Source organism: Amphiura filiformis, chromosome 5, assembly GCF_039555335.1.
Source record: "Amphiura filiformis chromosome 5, Afil_fr2py, whole genome shotgun sequence".
Classification (NCBI taxonomy): Eukaryota; Metazoa; Echinodermata; class Ophiuroidea; order Amphilepidida; family Amphiuridae; genus Amphiura; species Amphiura filiformis.
Window position 1 is genome coordinate 60,167,874 of NC_092632.1, and position 19,519 is coordinate 60,187,392.

General features: G+C 35.4%; 1 protein-coding gene across 1 annotated transcript in view; it reads right to left on the bottom strand.

The window, feature by feature from the left end:
- LOC140153467 (sodium/potassium/calcium exchanger 4-like) overlaps window positions 1-19,519 on the bottom strand; it is a 122,052-nt gene that overhangs the window by 76,803 nt on the left and 25,730 nt on the right. The window contains 1 exon segment of the mRNA XM_072176226.1: window positions 5,335-5,517. Within this exon segment, the coding sequence (XP_072032327.1) occupies window positions 5,335-5,517 (183 nt within the window).

Consider the following 19,519-nt stretch of genomic DNA (forward strand, 5'->3'; position numbering starts at 1 on the left):
TCCCATGCAGGGTACGAATTGCAGCTAACGGGGTAAACCCTACGCAGTTTAACTTTGATCGTATTACGACAATGTACGAGGCATTCATGGATGTGGTAAAACAACGTTATTCACGAACTTGCTTCACCCATGCAAGAAAGTGCAATGTAGTTACCATTTCCTGCAATACCATTGAGTTGTACTATTCATTCTTCCATCGCTTACGATACAGGTATACCGTAAACAAACCCGCACACACACCCCCACACACCACAATTCATGTTTATTTGTGTTCTATTGTAGCCCATTGTCTGACCTATATAAATGTATTCGCTCAACTGTTTCCGCTGCGTTCTATTCTTACCCACTTATCTCTGTAACTAATTCTAAGTCTTGTACATGTCTTGACTGAGCATCATTGGTATTCCCAGTGAGTATATCGCGCTATCACGTCGTATATCCACATTAATGACAAGCTTACGTGTTTTGCATGTTCAAAATTTCGACATTTTTTTACACATTCGAGCTATTCGTCATCTACGATTATCAAGAATGTTTGACTCGCTTTAACTTTTTTAACTCTTCCGATAATTTGATGAAGGTGTCTCTTCCGATAATTTGATGAAGGTGTTTAAGGCTACATGCTCTTTTTGGTTGAAATTTTTGGCGGGAAATAATCCCGCCAAAACATTAAAGTAATCTTTTCCCACAACTAAATATCATAGTCAGGAAATTAATGATGCATCTGGTAGCTTAGATCATAACTTTCATTGCACTTAGTTGCAATTATCCCAGACAATTCTTGATTTGTTTTTACAGAGTCTTGAATTGTCGATGTTTTTGATCAAAAACATCACTCGGTGTATTTTGAAACTCGAGGCATTAACTCTTCTCAAATTAGCCCCAAATCATAATTTATTATATGCACGTGTAGCAAACACCAATGGGAATAATTGGACGTTGTTTGCGGAGCCTAAATTTGGTTTGATTTTATTTCACAATAATTCTAAGGTGAGAATTTTGACCTGACATTTACTTTTTGGATTTCAAATTTAAATTTATTGATATACATATTTTGAATAAATAAAGAGTACGCTTACCTTTCTGCAACACTTCCCGGTATCATTAAGCATCTGCTGATAACCAACATTTTAGCTGAAAACAGTCCCTTCCTATCATTTTTGAACAAAATATGGTTCAAAAGTCCGTACGCTGCGTGTATAAACTAGCACAGCGAGATAACGAACAGAGCTATTTACGGTGGGGTATCTATTGTAAGCTATTAGGGTAGGCCTATAGTATATCTTCCCGCAAGTGACAAGATGTGTCAAGCAGGGCGGTATATTCAAACGCTATTGTCTGGATCATTGAGTATCGATTGAGCACGTATACATGCAGCACGGATGTGTGGTCCTCCCCAGGTTTTGACATAAATTACAAATGATGTCGTGAATGACCCAGCGTTTTCATTTTATTATTACTAAATTAATCGTCGTTTATCACGAGTGCTAAGAGTTGTACCAGTTCAATGTATCAAAATTAATTTGTATTAAATGAAAAACAAGCAGACAAGTAGAGTCATATGTCTTTCTATGACCGTATTCCTACCAAAATCAAAATCAAAATGATTTTCAATACACTAGAAACGTGTTGATATGTATATCTTTGAAAATCGCCGAATGTTAACCACAGTCACCGTGGCACAGCATAGGCATCTTTAGCATTCAGTGAAATTGGCAGTGGTTCGAACCCCGGTGAAAATTTTAGTATTTTTATTCTTTTTACTAATGCGCTGTGCCGTTTTACAAACACGCCCCTGAATGAAACTCATGGGCATGTACCCTTAAAGCTTAAGCTTTAAACACCTTCATCAAATTATCGGAAGAGTTGTTCTCATAACCTCGTTGGGCTTTGATCAGAGTTGCATATTTTGCGGTAAGTTGTCAAACTACAGAGCTCTATCATCGTTTATTAATACTACAGGGTGTCCCTGAAAGAACTGTATCGTCGGGAACTGAAATTTTTGGGCATTTTAACGCATAAACCAAACATAACTAAATAACCGACATGGTTGAGGAGCATATCAGCTATCACATACACTCATAGAAATTGTTCGTTGGCATTACTCAGTAAGTTGATGTAAGTCGTTGCGTCAACTTTCCGAGTAATGCCAACGCGTACAATTTTGAGTAACGCTGACTCGATATCATTATGTTGGTCGCACTCATTTGCACTTACTTTATTGAGTTGTTACAACTCAGAAAATGAAACTAGCCTAGGTTAGCATAATTTTCTAGAGGTGTGCTATAGTATACAAAATTTTGCACTGATTACAAAAATAAATATTTGAATACTGCTAATTGTGCAGAAAATGATCCAATTACGTGAATTCAGTAACAAAGTATACCAAATTGGAATAACTCAAAACAATAAGTACCAGTAACTTAATATGAACGAGTTACATCAACTTACATGGTGAGTTACAATAGCTCAACTGATTGGTTCTTTGAACCTTGTGTATTTTCTAAGTTCCCTGAACTTGAATTCAGAAGTTGGCATTACTTAAAAAATTGACGCAACGACTTACATCAACTTTTTAAGTAATGCCAACAAAGGTGATTAGTTGACGGAACTTTTTGAGCTTTTTCAGCATTTTTTAAGTTCGGATAACTAAAATGAATTTTGTTTTGGCAACTTTTACACTATTTTTGAGTTGTCCAAACTTACTCCTTTTTATTTGCGCCAACAAGGCGAACAAGTCATTTCTATGAGTGTACTTTTTGTGAATTTTGACAATTGACCGCTCCGTTTTTGAAATAAAAGAATTTTAGGAAACTACCTAATGTTCAGTCCGTTCTACGGAGTCAAATTTCTATCAATGAAGCGCTAATGATGCGCAGTGATTATCATCGATTGATATTAGAATTCGCGGAAAAGATTGAAAATGAGGGAGTTTTTCAAGAACGAAGTGGTCAATTGTCAAAATTTAAAAAGTATGCGATAGCTGATTTATTCCTCAACTACACCAGTTATTTAGTTATGTAGTTGTGGCGTTAAAATACCCCAACAATTAAGTTTCCGACGATACAGTTCTTTCAGGGACACCCTGTATGTGACCAGCTCCAACAAAACCCGGAACAAGTCGCCAGGCATATTTTTGAGTTATAAGCCTTTAAAGATGGCATTCCCACAAAAGAAAATCAAATTTTGGAATTCTTAGTTTCATGGTATTTGACCTTGGAACTGAGTGGACTTTCAAATCCTTGAAAGTACTTATTGAAAAAGAGGTTTATTTAATCAATAATTGACAGTTGAACTATGATAATCACTATTCAATCCTGTGTAAGGCAGGAAACTAATTAGCACATTACACAGACTAGCAATTTTTCAAAAATATCAAGGTATCATTTACAAATTTATCCATATCTTGAAGAGTATTGATGCTATGTATATAATTTTGGTATCATTTTGAAGCTTATTGTCCCGTGCTTATACATCTTTATTCAAATCATGAAATGTCAAAAATGTGACTTGTTCCTGGTTTTGTCGGAACGGGTCACATATAGTATTTGCCGTCTTTTGGCAGTCGTATGAATTTCTGTACACAATATCATGTCCTAAATGGTCAAATCTAAATGGTCAGACCTTAAGGTCAGTTTGTCCTAGCTGGCAAATTTGCAAGCAAGAAAGCCGGTCGGCATTTGATGTTCAATTAATAGCTAAAGCAATAAAAGTGACAGACTAAGTGTGCATACCAAGCATATACTGACCCAACCGTCTTATGAACTATTCTCATGGCTCTTACTAATCCAAATTAATTCAGATCTAAATACAAAAAGAGGTTTTCTGCTTCCCATAAACAATACTGAGACCTGGTGGAATCTGATATAGACACTTGGCGCAGATAGGCATGGGCACATATATCAAATATAGACTGTACGAAATGTGCACATTATGTATTTATTATGTGTTATACGTGGTCCTGATATCCACATCAGTGATAGGATTAGGATGGGTTAAAGATCATCGTAAGCAAAGTTTACATATCTGCCCTACAAGTGTGTCTTACACGATCGGGGTAAGATGGTCATAGGTGTCTGACATATATCAATTATTAAATAAACTTGCGATTTGAGACATATTCTGGTAAAAATTATCTACATTTTGTCAATAGTCCTTCTCCTTACTATACCATTTCTTTTATTTTGAAATTCACTGATACACAAAGATATATTTTTCTAATTTCATGATGAATTAGGTATTAAATGTTGTTGTTTTCAAAAGGTGATTTATGTATTTTTTGCACGTATCTTTTTTTAATTGGTATGATCCGTATCAATAATAACCCAATAACAAAGCTGCTTTCTCCACAAAGACCTTTAACCAAATTATTCCAAATTAAAAATTGACTATACACGACAACAGGGAAAAAGCAATGTTGAGCAGCCTGAGCGTCTTAACCATTTTAAAGGTTGCGAAGGCATTTATCGACTGATGCGTGCATTCAGAATCGACGTTTGTAAAAATATCGCGAAAGGACGTATGACCCATCGAAGGAACTCGCGAGAAGTGCCTGTTTCTGTTTTCGTTTTCGTATGTCATTGTTATTCTGAAGTGTTAGCCTCCTAGGTGTGACCAATCTTTCTGTCCGAAAAACACCAAAAACAATTAGGTCTTTCTGGGAAAAAATGTATATCTTCAATATGAAAGGTCAACATTTCCAATTGATCGTCGGCTTTTCCTCCCAGCTACATACACTTTAAGTACATATCATTAGATTTGTAAAGTTAACTTCGAGGGCTGTTATATATAAAAAAAAAATTTAAAAAATCAAATTTTAATAATTTGTCATAAAATTATATCGCGAATTTAAAAAAATCCAAATTATTTGATATCAGAAGGACATTCTTCGTATTCAGAATGCAATTCGATATGTCTGATGTGCTCTCATGTCCCACAAAAAATACTGTCGAAACGCTCATACCAGAGCCCTTAATGTGAACCAATTTAACAACATTAAAGACGAGAGGGGCACTAGACCACTAAATACACCGGTGTTCCATAATCTTGTCTTATCCAGCATTTAGTGACACAGGCATCCACCTCTATTGAAATAAGATGATTGGTACTTCAAACTTAACAATGAATTTAAGTTACAGATCAACTCACTAAATCCCTTGCGTTTTCGTTTCTGAACAATAGACTTACGAAAACTGAAAATATAAAAGGACCCATTGTATGTATTTTGATTCCCCATCGGCAAATCCTTGCTCAAAATGGTAAAGAGACTTTTGGGACACCCTGTACCTAAAAACAGAATTTACGATACATTTGTTAATGTTGTTTACTACTTACTTGGGGGAGTGCAATTTCTTTCTTCTTCTTCTTCTTCCCCATGACCATCTTGAGAGTTGCCGGTACTGTTATCTTCTTCGTCATCTGCATTATTATAAGGAGCACCTGCCAGATGTCTTAGGAAAATTGGACTCTCTCTGTTTGATGATGAGGATTGCTTAGCAACATCTTCTTTTCTAACATCTGTGAAAATGAAAATACCATAATATTTTGTTAATCGTGTTTCAATATAGAGTACTATAAGCAGAATGAACGTCATATATACATACAGAGTAATAAAAATGCTCATTGGATAATGGCTGAAAAGGAGGATTAGCTCTTAGGATTTGGAAAGACTAATTAGGGATTCAATCATGTTTCACCGTTGTTCATCACCGTTTAACAACGATGCGGCCGCGTCGTCTGCGTGGTTTACTTCGCGAGGGCAGGCTGCCCGAGCGAAGTAAACCACGCAGACGCGCCGGACGCGAGTTGTTAAAACGGTGATGAACAACGGTGAAACATGATTGAATCTTACTATAAATAGGGGAATGTTGTATGTATGTATCTATCTATGTGGGCACATAAAGGCTCCGTCAGTTTCGATCCAAACGTCACGAAATTCATACGGGAGATCGATGAATATACGGGAACGTGTTTAAACTTTATTTGGTTGAAAACGGTCAAGAATTGGCTGCAAAAACAGTGAAAATATGGGTAAAAACGGGGTTTTTGTTATGAAAATCGGTTGTCCGCCTACGCGTCACTGCAGCTGGCAGACAGCGCGTCGGCGCCGCGTGCGTAATGCGCACTACGCCAATTCGCGCGTAAACGGCGCAGAGCCACGCGACTAGCGAGCCAGAGACCAGTGGACATGATAATACGGAAAGAAGGAAAAATAAAGGACAAAAAGGTATATGGACGGGTCACGGGATTATGATAACGGGTGAACAGATAAATAAAATGTACCTTTTCAATGATTCTACCTGTTCAGTAATTATTCCTCTTATAGTGAACGCTCCCATCTAGCGGGGACCCGCGCGAAGCGCGGGTATCCCGCTAGTCCCTTTCAACAACGAAAAGAAGCTAAATATCGTATAATTCAGGATTATTTTACGAGGAATGTCAGTTAATCATTGCCACTCAGCCTTACAAAAACTTCGATGATTTCTCCTTTAATATCAGCAATAAATAAAACTACAGAATAAAACGGCAAAGTTTAGCCGCTACCTGAAAAATACTGAAATCAACTTGTAAGCTTGCATACGCACAAAGGTTCCAGGCATGACGAATTTTACGCGCTCTCGCGTAACGCGTAGTCTCGCTCGCGTTCGCGTATACGCTACAGTAAAAGTGTGGATTCATCACGGATTAACAACGGTTGGCTCCTGTACAAAGGTATAGGAGGAGTTGTTGAAAGTGCTACAATCACTCTCTCAAGAGAAAGTAATTTGCAACCAACAGATGCAAACAGAAAAAGTGTTTTAGCTCTGAGGAGGATGTCAACAGACACCATTATAATATATATGTTCTAAGCATGTCAAGTTTGAATATTATGCTGTCTCCTGGAGATAGTATGATATTAAACATAGAATGTGCGTGTTGATTGCTGTTGTTTTTGCATCCAATTCATGAAGATATCATACATTATGGAATGTATGTACACAATGCATGAACATTGATTATTAGACAGCATAACAGGATATAAATGACTATACATGAACACGCCAAGCACAAAACATATGAAGATATTAATTCAAATATGCCAAAAGCTTAACACAAAACGTGCGTGTCGATACATATTCAGAACTTTTCATCTGCCCAATTAACATGTATACAACCTAACTGACTACACTAATGCACAAGATATTAACCATAACAGTCGATAATTCATTAATTTTTTCTTCAAAGCCACATGTACATATATACTAACTTGTTCATTTTCCGTTTGAAGCGCAGCCTTTTTTCTTCATTGTTTTTTAATTTTGTGTTTTTTTTTAAAGGAAACCTCAATGTTTTGTCGTCCAAATGACGCGTTAAACAGTTCGAGCAAATAACCATGCACAGATTTACAAACATGGTGGCAATTATGTCGGTAATTGCGGTTCCAAAAGTTTGCCTGTAGTTTTAATGAAGAATTTCAGTTGTTTGTTTATTATGGGGCATCTTGGAGCCGCAAGTTTGTATAAATAACACGAGTCTTGCCGTTATCCAAATTGCGCAATATTACATCCTTTATTGCCTTTAGAATAGGGTACAAAACACACCGTATGCCAAATACCTAAGGTCACTTACAAACCTGTTCTCATGATGATCAAACAATTATTACAATTGAATATGGTACGGTAAAGACACAGCTGTAAAGATAATGTTGTATGTTTATATTTACTTATCATACTATATTTCGGGCATGGAATCATTTAATTATTGAATGTTAATAATACACATTCTGAAACAACAGCACTCAGTAAAATAGCTGCAAGCCTAAACCAAACTTATATAAATGAGTTCACAAACTGATATCTGCACTTTTCATTAACTCTTGCATAACTATGCACAAAGGAAGTTAAACTGTTATTCCAATTTAAAATGTATAAATCGTTAACTTGGTCAGATATTGCAAATGAGGCGAAATCATTGTACTCATAGAAATAAATATGATTATCTAAAATAGATTATTAAGCTAAATTACTATTCACACGAACTAATATCCGATTTCTATTAAAATGTTGTATATAAGTGGCAACCCCGGATCGGGTTATTCTAAGCGAACGAACCTGCGTGTCAGCATGCGACGATCACGAGGAAGATAATGGATATCTTATACCATAGGCAGAAAAACAAGTGCCTGGAAAGGGGGAAGCTGCGGGCACAACTCAGTGTGATTTGAAGATAACCCGTTTGGGTAAGTAGGTCTGCTTATTGGAACAATACACAAGGTTCAGGGTAGAGTGCAGACAAATGCATAAATCATTTTGGCTATGGATGAAATTAATAAAGGAAGTACAAAGTCACATGTCAGTCCTATACTTGGTACACCTTGATACATTCCGCTTAATTTTTGATAAACGAAGGAAAAAGCATTTATCACTGTTTCTTCAATATATATATACTCCACAGATTGCAAACATGAAATTGTATTGACGTTGATCACATAAAACCAATCCAATCACCCATATAAACGTTATGATTTAATACATCAGTAGGTCAAACCCGTCGGAAACCCGCAAGAGAGACCTAATCTATTAGCTATAATGAATAATGAGCATCCAAAGTGAACGACCTTAAACATATCAAATGGTTGGTAAATGAAAATAGTGACTTGCTAAAAAGGAAATGGGTTTATTTTTGGTCATTGGCATCATCATCCCCCGGGGTCTGCATGTAACTGCTATCAATGTATAGGTATGTCAACAATATCTTCACATAATACATTGTGATTTATAAATCACGGGTAACCTGTAGTTGTCAAAAATAATATGCATCTACGCTATCATCATCTCGATGTCAAAAATAACCCTCCCCATGTATGTATATTACTTCTTATCAATAACATGCAATAGTCTGAAATTGTCATGCCAAATCTAGCTACATTTTTAGCATTGTAGATGGTTGATGAACAATAAGAAATATATAGCGCTCCTGGATATAGCTTAACTGTCAATCATACACTTACAGAATGGTAGCGAGTTTGGTGAGATATTAATAAATTCAATTACTTTAATGATCCCATAAATCGGAAGATATACATCGCCCGCATTATTGTTCATTAATGTATTGTATTGCGGTGGAGTACTCCAGTTGTGAGTCCATCTCGTAATCATGTCTTATAATAGCAGACATTAATCAGCTGTTGTTTCATTTGCGCGAGTTGATTAAGAGGTTAAGATGCCTAGCATTAGAGTATAGACAGTCAATTAAAATGATATGAAGCTAATGAATGTAAAGAGATCATATACATGCTTGGTATGTGCAATTCACTCATCACATACCACACTTGCTCGTACTATGACATTGAGAATTTAACATGAACATCTGTGCGATAGCATCAATCGGCGTATGCCTTTGAATTGAATGCTTATGCATTTTGATCGCTGGTACATTGATTAAAAATGTTGATCATCTTTTTGTGGCTTATTGTAACTGACATTAAATCATGCCAGTGGAAACCAGCGATTTAATGTCTTATATTTAGAAAATGACATCAATGTGGTGTTTAATCGCAAATCACTCATCACTAAAACCACAATTATTCAAACGTTCACTCTGCAACGTTTGCAAACATGGGTGAAATGTCTATTGCCTAAATCAAATTTTATTTTCGTAAGCAGTGAGCATGGTGATGATATTATGAATTAATCATACCACCATTGTGAATCCCCTAACGATTGATACGTGCAGATCGACACTGAGTTCAGAAGTTTTATACATATAAACCAAATATATTCGTTGTGATTGTATTATACTTTTGTTAATATTAAATTTTAAAACAAAACAAAAAATTCTCACAATTACTGATAGATGCCAAACACTGCAAGCTTCTAAAGTACCTGCTGAAGATAGCGATGGTCCGTAAGGGACACACGCATGGGTCCATGGCAAATCAACCAGTTTACAAATCAAAATGTCCTAAAATATGTAGATATCGACTGAAGAGAGCATTCTAACGTTCTATCTACTGCAGATAGCGGTTTTCTTAAAACTATATCTACAGAAGATAGCAATATGCTGCTGAAGATAGCAAGCTTGCTGAAGAAGGCAAACTTCTAACGATGCTATCTACTGAAGATAGCAATCTAAATATGTTATCTACTGAAGAAAACGAGCTTCTAAACTATTATCTGCTGAAAATAGCAAAGCTTCTAAAATGCTATGAACAAAATAAGCTTATAAATGCTATCTACTGAAGAAAGCAACCTAAAATGCTATCTACTGATAACAACTGAAAATATTAACAGCTTTTAAAATGCTATGAACAAATCAAGCTTAAAAAGTGCTATCTACTGAAGAAAGCAACCTAAAATGCTATCTACTGATAACAGCTGAAAATAGTAACAGCTTTTAAAATGCTATGAACAAAACAAGCTTATAAAGTGCTATCTACTGAAGAAAGCAACCTAAAATGCTATCTACTGTTAACAACTGAAAATAATGGTAATCATGTCGGTAATTGCGGTTGCAAAACTTTGCCTGTAGTTTTAATGAAGAATTTCACAGTTGTTTGTTTATTATGGGGCATCTTGGAGGCGCAAGTTTGTATAAATAACACAAATCTTGCCGTTGCCCCAATTGCCCAATATATTACATCCTTTATTGCCTCTAGATAATAGATTACAAAACACATTCAAAATACCTAAGGTCACTTGAAAATTACAAACTTGCACTCTGTGCTGATCAAAAACATCATTACAATTGAATACATGAATACAAAAGCCACCTAAGTCCATGCGAAGTTATTTTGAGAGAAAAACCCGTGTATCATTTTAATTCCTTCAGTTAGATTTACCTGGTCAATATGGTAAGTTTTACGTGCAAATGAGTGGATTAACATGTATTAGGTATGACGATTAGCATTTCAGGGACTTCGTGGGGTTCATTTTAAATTTTGGACTTAGGTGGTTTTTTGAATCATATACAAAGACAACAATGTTAGAATGAGATTACCACTAGTAAGATAATACAAAATAAAGCACACAGGTATGTATAATGTTGATAAGCATTCTGCCATGTAATATAAACCACACACTTTCCTTTATTAAACCCATTTTTTGTTCAAAAGTCATTCTCTAGCAATGAATGTGTTACAAGTGGACTTTTATACATACTGGATTTCAATCAATGTGTTACAAGACTCAAATCATGGAATTGGGTGATTCTTTCATACATGCTATTTTTCACATGCCCAATAGACACAGAGAATGAATTTGAGTTGTTCTTTCATGCATATGACAGGCCTATGTATAGCAACAATTTCCCATGCTTAACTCAATTTGGCCAAAGTATGGACTTAGGTGGCTTTTGTATTCATATATTCAATTGAATATTGCATGATACTGTAAAGATAAGCTGGGTATGTTCTTAGTTTATATACTTATCGTACTATAATGTGGGCATGGTTTAATTATTGAGTGTTTTATATAACGCCATAATACACATTCTGAAACAACAGCACTCAGCAAAATATAGCTGCAAGCCTAAACCAAACTTATATAAATGAGTTCACAAACTGATATCTGCACTTTTCATTAACTCTTACATAACTGTGCACAAAGGAAGTTAAACTGTTATTCCAATTTGAAATGTATAAATCGTTAACTTGGTCAGATATTGCAAATGAGGCGAAATAAATATGAATATCTAAAATAAATTATTAAGCTTAATTCATGAAATTACGATTCACACAAACTAATAACCGATTTTTATCAAAATGTTATTTGGTAAGTGGCAGATCCGTGATCGGGTTATTCTAAGCGAACGAGCCTGCGTGTCAGCATGCGACGATCACGAGGAAGATAATGGATATCTTATACCATAGGCAGAAAAACAAGTGCCTGGAAAGGGGGAAGCTGCGGGCATAACTCAGTGTGATTTGAAGATAACCCGTTTGGGTAAGTAGGTCTGCTTATTGGAACAATGCACGTACGTACATAGTGAAGGCCAATTGTAGGGTACAGAAAAACGGGTAATTCATTTTTGCCAACTGAAATGAAATTAGTAACGGAAGTGCAAAGTCACACGTCAGTCCTGTGCTTGGTACACATTGGTACACCACATACTGCATTTACAGGAAGGGCACAGGAGAGGCATTCGCGGCATCTTCAGTACGGTACATAAAAAGTACCATAATTGCAAAGTTCATATTCTTATTGTAAATTACAATGTTGACATTAATGCTGTTAAATACAATTTGTAAACAAATCTGTTAAACATTGTTGTAAAATGTAGGATTATCTTAAATAGTGTAAATGCATTTTTATTTATAAAAAATAGGGAATATCTGTTGCAACTGACCAGCAGGGAAACGATGGATCCAAGAGAATACAACTGTCGTGTCACGCTAGTAAAGGATACAAGACTAGAGAACCTTATTTATTATTTGGACTACCGAACCCTCGTACTAGACAACCCGATAGTATTTGGACTACCGAACCTTTTTCAGAATTCGGACTAGCGAATGGTAAATTACGTGTTCGGACTAGCGAACCTTTGAACTAAGGGGCCTTCGGACTAGAGAGTTGTCACCCAAAAGTTGTGAGCCGATTGAAATTTCTTTTTCGGTTTATTAAAGCTAACGAATAAAGGTTTCATAACATACCAAAATATATTTGATCAACTTTTCAGAAATAGGAGAAAAGGTTGGCGCAATGAGGGTTCTGGTTTTTTTGGACACCCTGTAGATCATGAAAGTCGTTTTCATTCACGTTAAAAAAACCAATCCAATCGTCCAGGTCATATAAACATTGTGATTATATCAGTAGGTCAAACCCCGTGGAAAACCCGCACGATCGACCTAATCTATCAGAGCTGTAATGAATAATGTGCATTCAAAGTGAACGACCCTAAAATAGTGACTTGCTAATAAGAGTTTATTTTTGGTCATTGGCATCATCATCCCCCGGGATCTACATGGTAAATGTATATGCTAATCAATGTATAGGTATGTCAACAATATCTTCACATACTACAGTATGACGCATAGTTGTAATCATAGCTATTACCTGTAGTTGTCAGAAATAACTACATTCATCCATGCTATTTTCATCTCGATATCAAAAATGATCCTCCATATATCATACAGAATGTATATTACCTCATATTAATTACATGGAATAGCCTGAAATTTTCATGCCAAATCTAGCTACATTTTGAGCATTGTAGATGGTTGATGAACAATAAGAAATATATAGCGCTCCTGGATATAGCTTGACTGTCAATCATTCACTAACAGAATGGTAGTGAGTTTGGTGAGATATTAATAAATTGAATTACTTTAATGATCCCATAAATCGGAAGATATACATTGCCCGCATTATTGTTCATTAATGTATTGTATTGCGGTGATTTAATGCAAGAGTACTCCAATTGTGAGTCCATCTCTACTTAATCATGTCCTATAACAGCAGACATTAATCAGCTGTTGTTTCATTTGCGCAGTTGATTAAGAGGTTAAGATGCCTAGCATTAGAGTATAGACCGTCAATTAAAATGATATGAAGCTAATGAATGTTAAGAGATCATATACACGCTTGGTATGTGCAACTCACTCATCACATACCACACTTGCTCTTACTATGACATTGAGAAACTAACATGAACATCTGTGCGATAGCATCAATCGGCGTATGCCTTTGAATTGAATGCTTATGCATTTTGATCGCTGGTAAATTGATTAAAAATATTGATCATCTTCTTGTGGAAACCAGAGATTTAATGTTTTATATTTAGAAAATGGCATCAATGTGGTGTTTAATCGCAAGTCACTCATCACTAAAACCGCAATTATTCAAACGTTTACTCTGCTACGTTTGCAAACATGGGTGAAATGTCTATTGCATGCCTAAATCACATTTTATTTTCGTAAGCAGTGAACATGGTGATGATATTATGAATTAATCATACCACCAATGTGAATCCCCTAACGATTGATACGTGCAGATCGATACTGAGTTCAGAAGTTTTATACATATAGGCCAAATATATTCATTGTGATATTAAATATTAAATGTTTAAAAAAATCTCACAATAAATGATAGATGATAGATGCCAAACACTGCAAGCTTCTTAAGTACCTGCTGAAGATAGCGATGGTCCGTAAGGGACACACGCTTGGGTCCATGGCAAATCAACCAGTTTACAAATCAAAATTTCCTAAAATATGTAGATATCGACTGAAGAGAGCATTCTAACGTTCTATTTACTGCAGATAGCGGGCTTCTTAAAATTATATCTACAGAAGATAGCAATATGCTGCTGAAGATAGCAAGCTTGCTGAAGACGGCAAACTTCTAAAGATGCTATCTACTGAAGATAGCAATCTAAATATGTTATCTACTGAAGATAGCGAGCTTCTAAAACTACTATCTGCTGAAAATAGTAGCAGCTTCTAAAATGCTATGAACAAAACAAGCTAATAAAGTGCTATCTACTGAAGAAAGCAACCTAAAATACTATCTACTGATAACAGCAATCTTCTAAAAAATGCTACGTACTGAATAAAGCAAGCTTAATAAAATGTTATCTAATGAAAATGGCAAGCTTAGCCTGCAAATATATATACCGATAACAGGTTTCAAGTATCTATATACCACAGATCAACAAGTCTTCAAAAAGAGTGGTCATTTATATAGTGGGCTACGCAAGGCATAAACCCACAAGCCTCATAACATAAAACAAGAAATAATATGTAATCTACTGAGGACAGAAATCTTACACCAAACGTGTCGATACATATTCAGAACTTTTCATCTGCCTAGCATGTATATACAACCTGACTGACTACACCACCGATGGAGAAGTTCTTAACAGTCGAGAATTAGCTTTTCTTCTGTACTCTTGTATACTAACGGGTTCATTTGCCTTTTTGAAAGCGGCAATATTTCTTCGGTTCTTTTGGAATTGGATCCTGACTAAAATCCACGGTTTTGTGTGGGTTTTTTTCAAGGAAACATCCACGTTTTGACGTCCAAATAACACGTTAAACAGTTCGGGGAAATAATCCAGCAAAGATTTACAAACACGGTGGTAATCATGTCGGTAATTGCGGTTCCAAAACTTTGCCTGTAGTTTTAATGAAGAATTTCACAGTTATTTGTTTATTATGGGGCATCTTTGAGGCGCAAGTTTGTATAAATAACACAAGTCTTGCCGTTGCCCCCAATTGCCCAATATATTGCATCCTTTATAATAAGATAATAGATTACAAAACACATTCAAAATACCTAAGGTCACTTGAAAATTACAAACTTGCACTCTGTGCTGATCAAACTAATCATTACAATTGAATATTGCATGATACTGTAAAGATAAGCTGGATATGTTCTTAGATTATATTCTTATCGTACTATAATGTGGGCATGGTTTAATTATTGAGTGTTTTATATAACGCCATAATACACATTCTGAAACAACAGCACTCAGCAAAATAGCTGCAAGCCTAAACCAAACTTATATAAATGAGTTCACAAACTGATATCTGCACTTTTCATTAACTCTTGCATAACTGTGCACAAAGGAAGTTAAACTATTATTCCAATTTGAAATGTATCAATCGTTAACTTGGTCAGATATTGCAAATGAGGTGAAATAAATATGAATATCTAAAATAAATTATTAAGCTTAATTCATGAAATTACTATTCACACAAACTAATAACCGATTTTTATCAAAATGTTATTTGGTAAGTGGCAGATCCGTGATCGGGTTATTCTAAGCGAACGAACCTGCGTGTCAGCATGCGACGATCACGAGGAAGATAATGGATATCTTATACCATAGGCAGAAAAACAAGTGCCTGGAAAGGGGGAAGCTGCGGGCACAACTCAGTGTGATTTAAAGATAACCCGTTTGGGTAAGTAGGTCTGCTTATTGGAACAATGCACGTACGTACATAGTGAAGGCCAAATTGTAGGGTACAGAAAAACACGTAATTTATTTTTGCCAACTGAAAAGTGAAATGAAATTAGTAACGGAAGTGCGAAGTCACACGTCAGTCCTGTGCTTGGTACACATTGTACACCACATACTGCATTTACATGAAGGGCACAGGAGAGGCATTCGCGGCATCTTCAGTACATAAAAGTACCATAATTGCAAAGTTCATATTGTTATTGTAAATTACAATGTTGACATTAATGTTGTTAAATACAATTTGTAAACAAATTTAGTAAACATTGTTGTAAAATGTAGGATTATCTTAAATAGTGTAAATGCATTTTGATTTATAAAAATAAGGAATATCTGTTGCAACTGACCAGCAGGGAAACGATGGATCCAAGAGAATACAACTGTCGTCTCACGCTAGCAAAGGATACAAGTAAAATCAAGGTAAATGTGACGCAGCATCCAGGGGGGGGGGGGAACAAAGTTAAAACCCTACTTTTTGACGAACTTCAATCAATTATGTACGCTTTAAACGTACATATTGCATACTGTTTGTTTTTTCAATGTAGACGCAGACTACTTAAATTCTGGTGAAAATATACAGGGTCCCCCAAAAAAAAACACACCACAACAACACACAACAGAACACTCATTGGGCACTCTTTTTCTCTAATTTTTGAAAAGTTGATCAAATATATTTTGGTATGTAAAGAAACCTTTAATCGTTAGCTTTAATAAAGCAAAACAATTATTTCAATCGGCTCACACTATTTGAAGATATGCCTTTTAAAGAAAAAAGAAGTAATTGCAAGTGCAGGAAGTCTCATCCCACATCCATTTTTGCCCACAAGTTAATGACATTTAACAAAATCCATAGCCCATAAGCCCACCGGTAAAGCCCATTCCCTAAATAAAGTTGTTATTTTTTAAAATAAATTTATCACTGAGGAATGTGTGATATTCATGCATTTTACGTGTACTCATTTTCAATCATTGAAGCAGCCAAACATCCTCCGAGGACAGAGTGAAAAATGGGTACATTTCTTTAAAAGAGCATATCTTCAAAAGTTCGTGACTTCTCTCTCGTCCAAAGAGTCGCTAGTCCGAAGGTTCTCTAGTTAGAAGAGTCGCTAGTCCGAAAACCAAATTAAGTTCGCTAATCCGAAGGTTCTTTAGTCCGAATATAGAATAAGGGTTAGGGTTAGGGTTAGCGAGCCTTATTCTATATTCGGACTAGAGAACCTTATTTATTATTTGGACTAGACAACCCGATATTTGGACTACCGAACCTTTTTCAGAATTCGGATTCGGACTAGCGAATGGTAAATTACGTGTTCGGACTACTAGCGAATCTTCGAACTAAGGAGCCTTCGGACTAGTGAACCTTCGGACTAGAGAGTTGTCACGGTGTCACCCAAAAGTTGTGAGCCGATTTAAATATCTTTTTCGGTTTATTAAAGCTAACTAATAAAGGTTACGTTACATACCAAAATATATTTGATCAACTTTTCAGAAATAGGAGAAAAAGGTGACGCAATGAGGGTTCTGGTTTCTTTTGGACACCCTGTAGATCATGAAAGTCGTTTGCATTCACGTTAAAAAAAACCAATCCAATCGTCCAGGTCATATAAACATTGTGATTATATCAGTAGGTCAAACCCCGTGGAAAACCCGCACGATCGACCTAATCCATCATAGCTGTAATGAATAATGTGCATTCAAAGTGAACGACCCTAAAATAGTGACTTGCTAATAAGAGTTTATTTTTGGTCACTGGCATCATCATCCCCCTAGGGATCTGCATGGTAAATGTATATGCTATCAATGTATAGGTATGTCAACAATATCTTCACATAATACATTAATATGAGTATTTATGACGCATAGTTGTAATCATAGATATTACCTGTAGTTGTCAGAAATAACCACATTCATCCATGCTATCTTCATCTCGATATCAAAAATGATCCTCCATATATCATACAGAATGTATTTTACCTCATATTAATAACATGGAATAGTCTGAAATTTTCATGCCAAATCTAGCTACATTTTGAGCATTGTAGATGGTTGATGAACAATAAGAAATACATAGCGCTTCTGGATATACCTTAACTGTCAATCATTCACTTATAGAATGCGAGTGAGTTTGGTGAGATATTAATAAATTCAATTACTTTAATGAGCCCATAAATCTGAGGTTATACATCGCCCGCATTATTGTTCATTAGTGTATTGTATTGCGGTGATTTAATGCAATGATACTCCAGTTGTGAGTCCATCTCCACTTAAGTATTTTGACAGCAGACATTAATCAGCTGTTGTTTCATTTATGCAGTTGATTAAGAGGTTAAGATGCCTAGCATTAGAGTATAGACAGTCAATTAAAAGGATATGAAGCTAATGAATGTAAAGAGATCATATACATGCTTGGTATGTGCAATGCACTCATCACATACCACACTTGCTCGTACTATGACATTGAGAAACTAACATGAACATCTGTGCGATGGCATCAATCAGCGTATGCCTTTGAATTGAATGCTTATGCATTTTGATCGCTGGTACATTGATTAAAAATGTTGATCATCTTTTTGTGGCTTATTGGAACTGATATTAAATCATGCCAGCGGAAATAAGCGGTTTAACAATGTTTTATATTTAGAAAATGACATCAATGTGGTGTTTAATCGCAAGTCACTCATCACTAAAACCACAATTATTCAAACATTCACTCTGCTACGTTTGCAAACATGTCTATTGGCTAAATCAAATTTAATTTTCATCAGCAGTAAACATGGTGATGAAATAGATCTGACAGTGAATCCCATAGCAATTGACATTTGCAGATCGACACAGAGTTCAGAAGTTACATATATTATATTTATATATTTCTGTTGCGATTGTATTATAATGTACTTTTAAAAGCCATCACGACTATTAAAGTGTTAAAATAAGAATCGCAATTTATATGATATCTACAGTAAGCCAAAAAATTAAGGTACCAGTTATGTTCACCCCTTGTATATTCTAAACAAAGACAGAAAGAATGAATGTGATATTTTTTGGCTCACTGTATGCTAAATACATCAGCTTTCCTGCTGAAGATACAAAATGTAGTGAACTTCTTTTCAGTATATAAATTTAATATACTGAAGATAGCAATCTTCTAAAGGATTAAATACGTACTGAACTACTGAAGATAGCAATTTTCTAGAATAATATCTACTGAAGATAACACTCGTCTAAAAATAAATATGTACTAAAGACAGCAATCTTCGAAAAAGTACTATCTACTGAAGATAGCACGCTTCTAAAAATATTATCTACTGATCTACTACAGATAACAATTTCCCAAATTTACTATCTACTAAAGATATCTCTTTTCTTAGAGTATTATCTACTGAAGATAGCAATCCTTTTAAAATACTATCTACTGACGATAACAATCTTCTAAAACTACTAGTGCTGAAGTTTACTCTTCTAAAATACTATATACTAACGATAACAATTGTCAAAAAGTAATGTTATCCCTTTCTTACAAACGACAAGCTGCCAACCTTCTTGTTACATGTATAGCTGCACACGCTCCAGATCCTGATGCCTG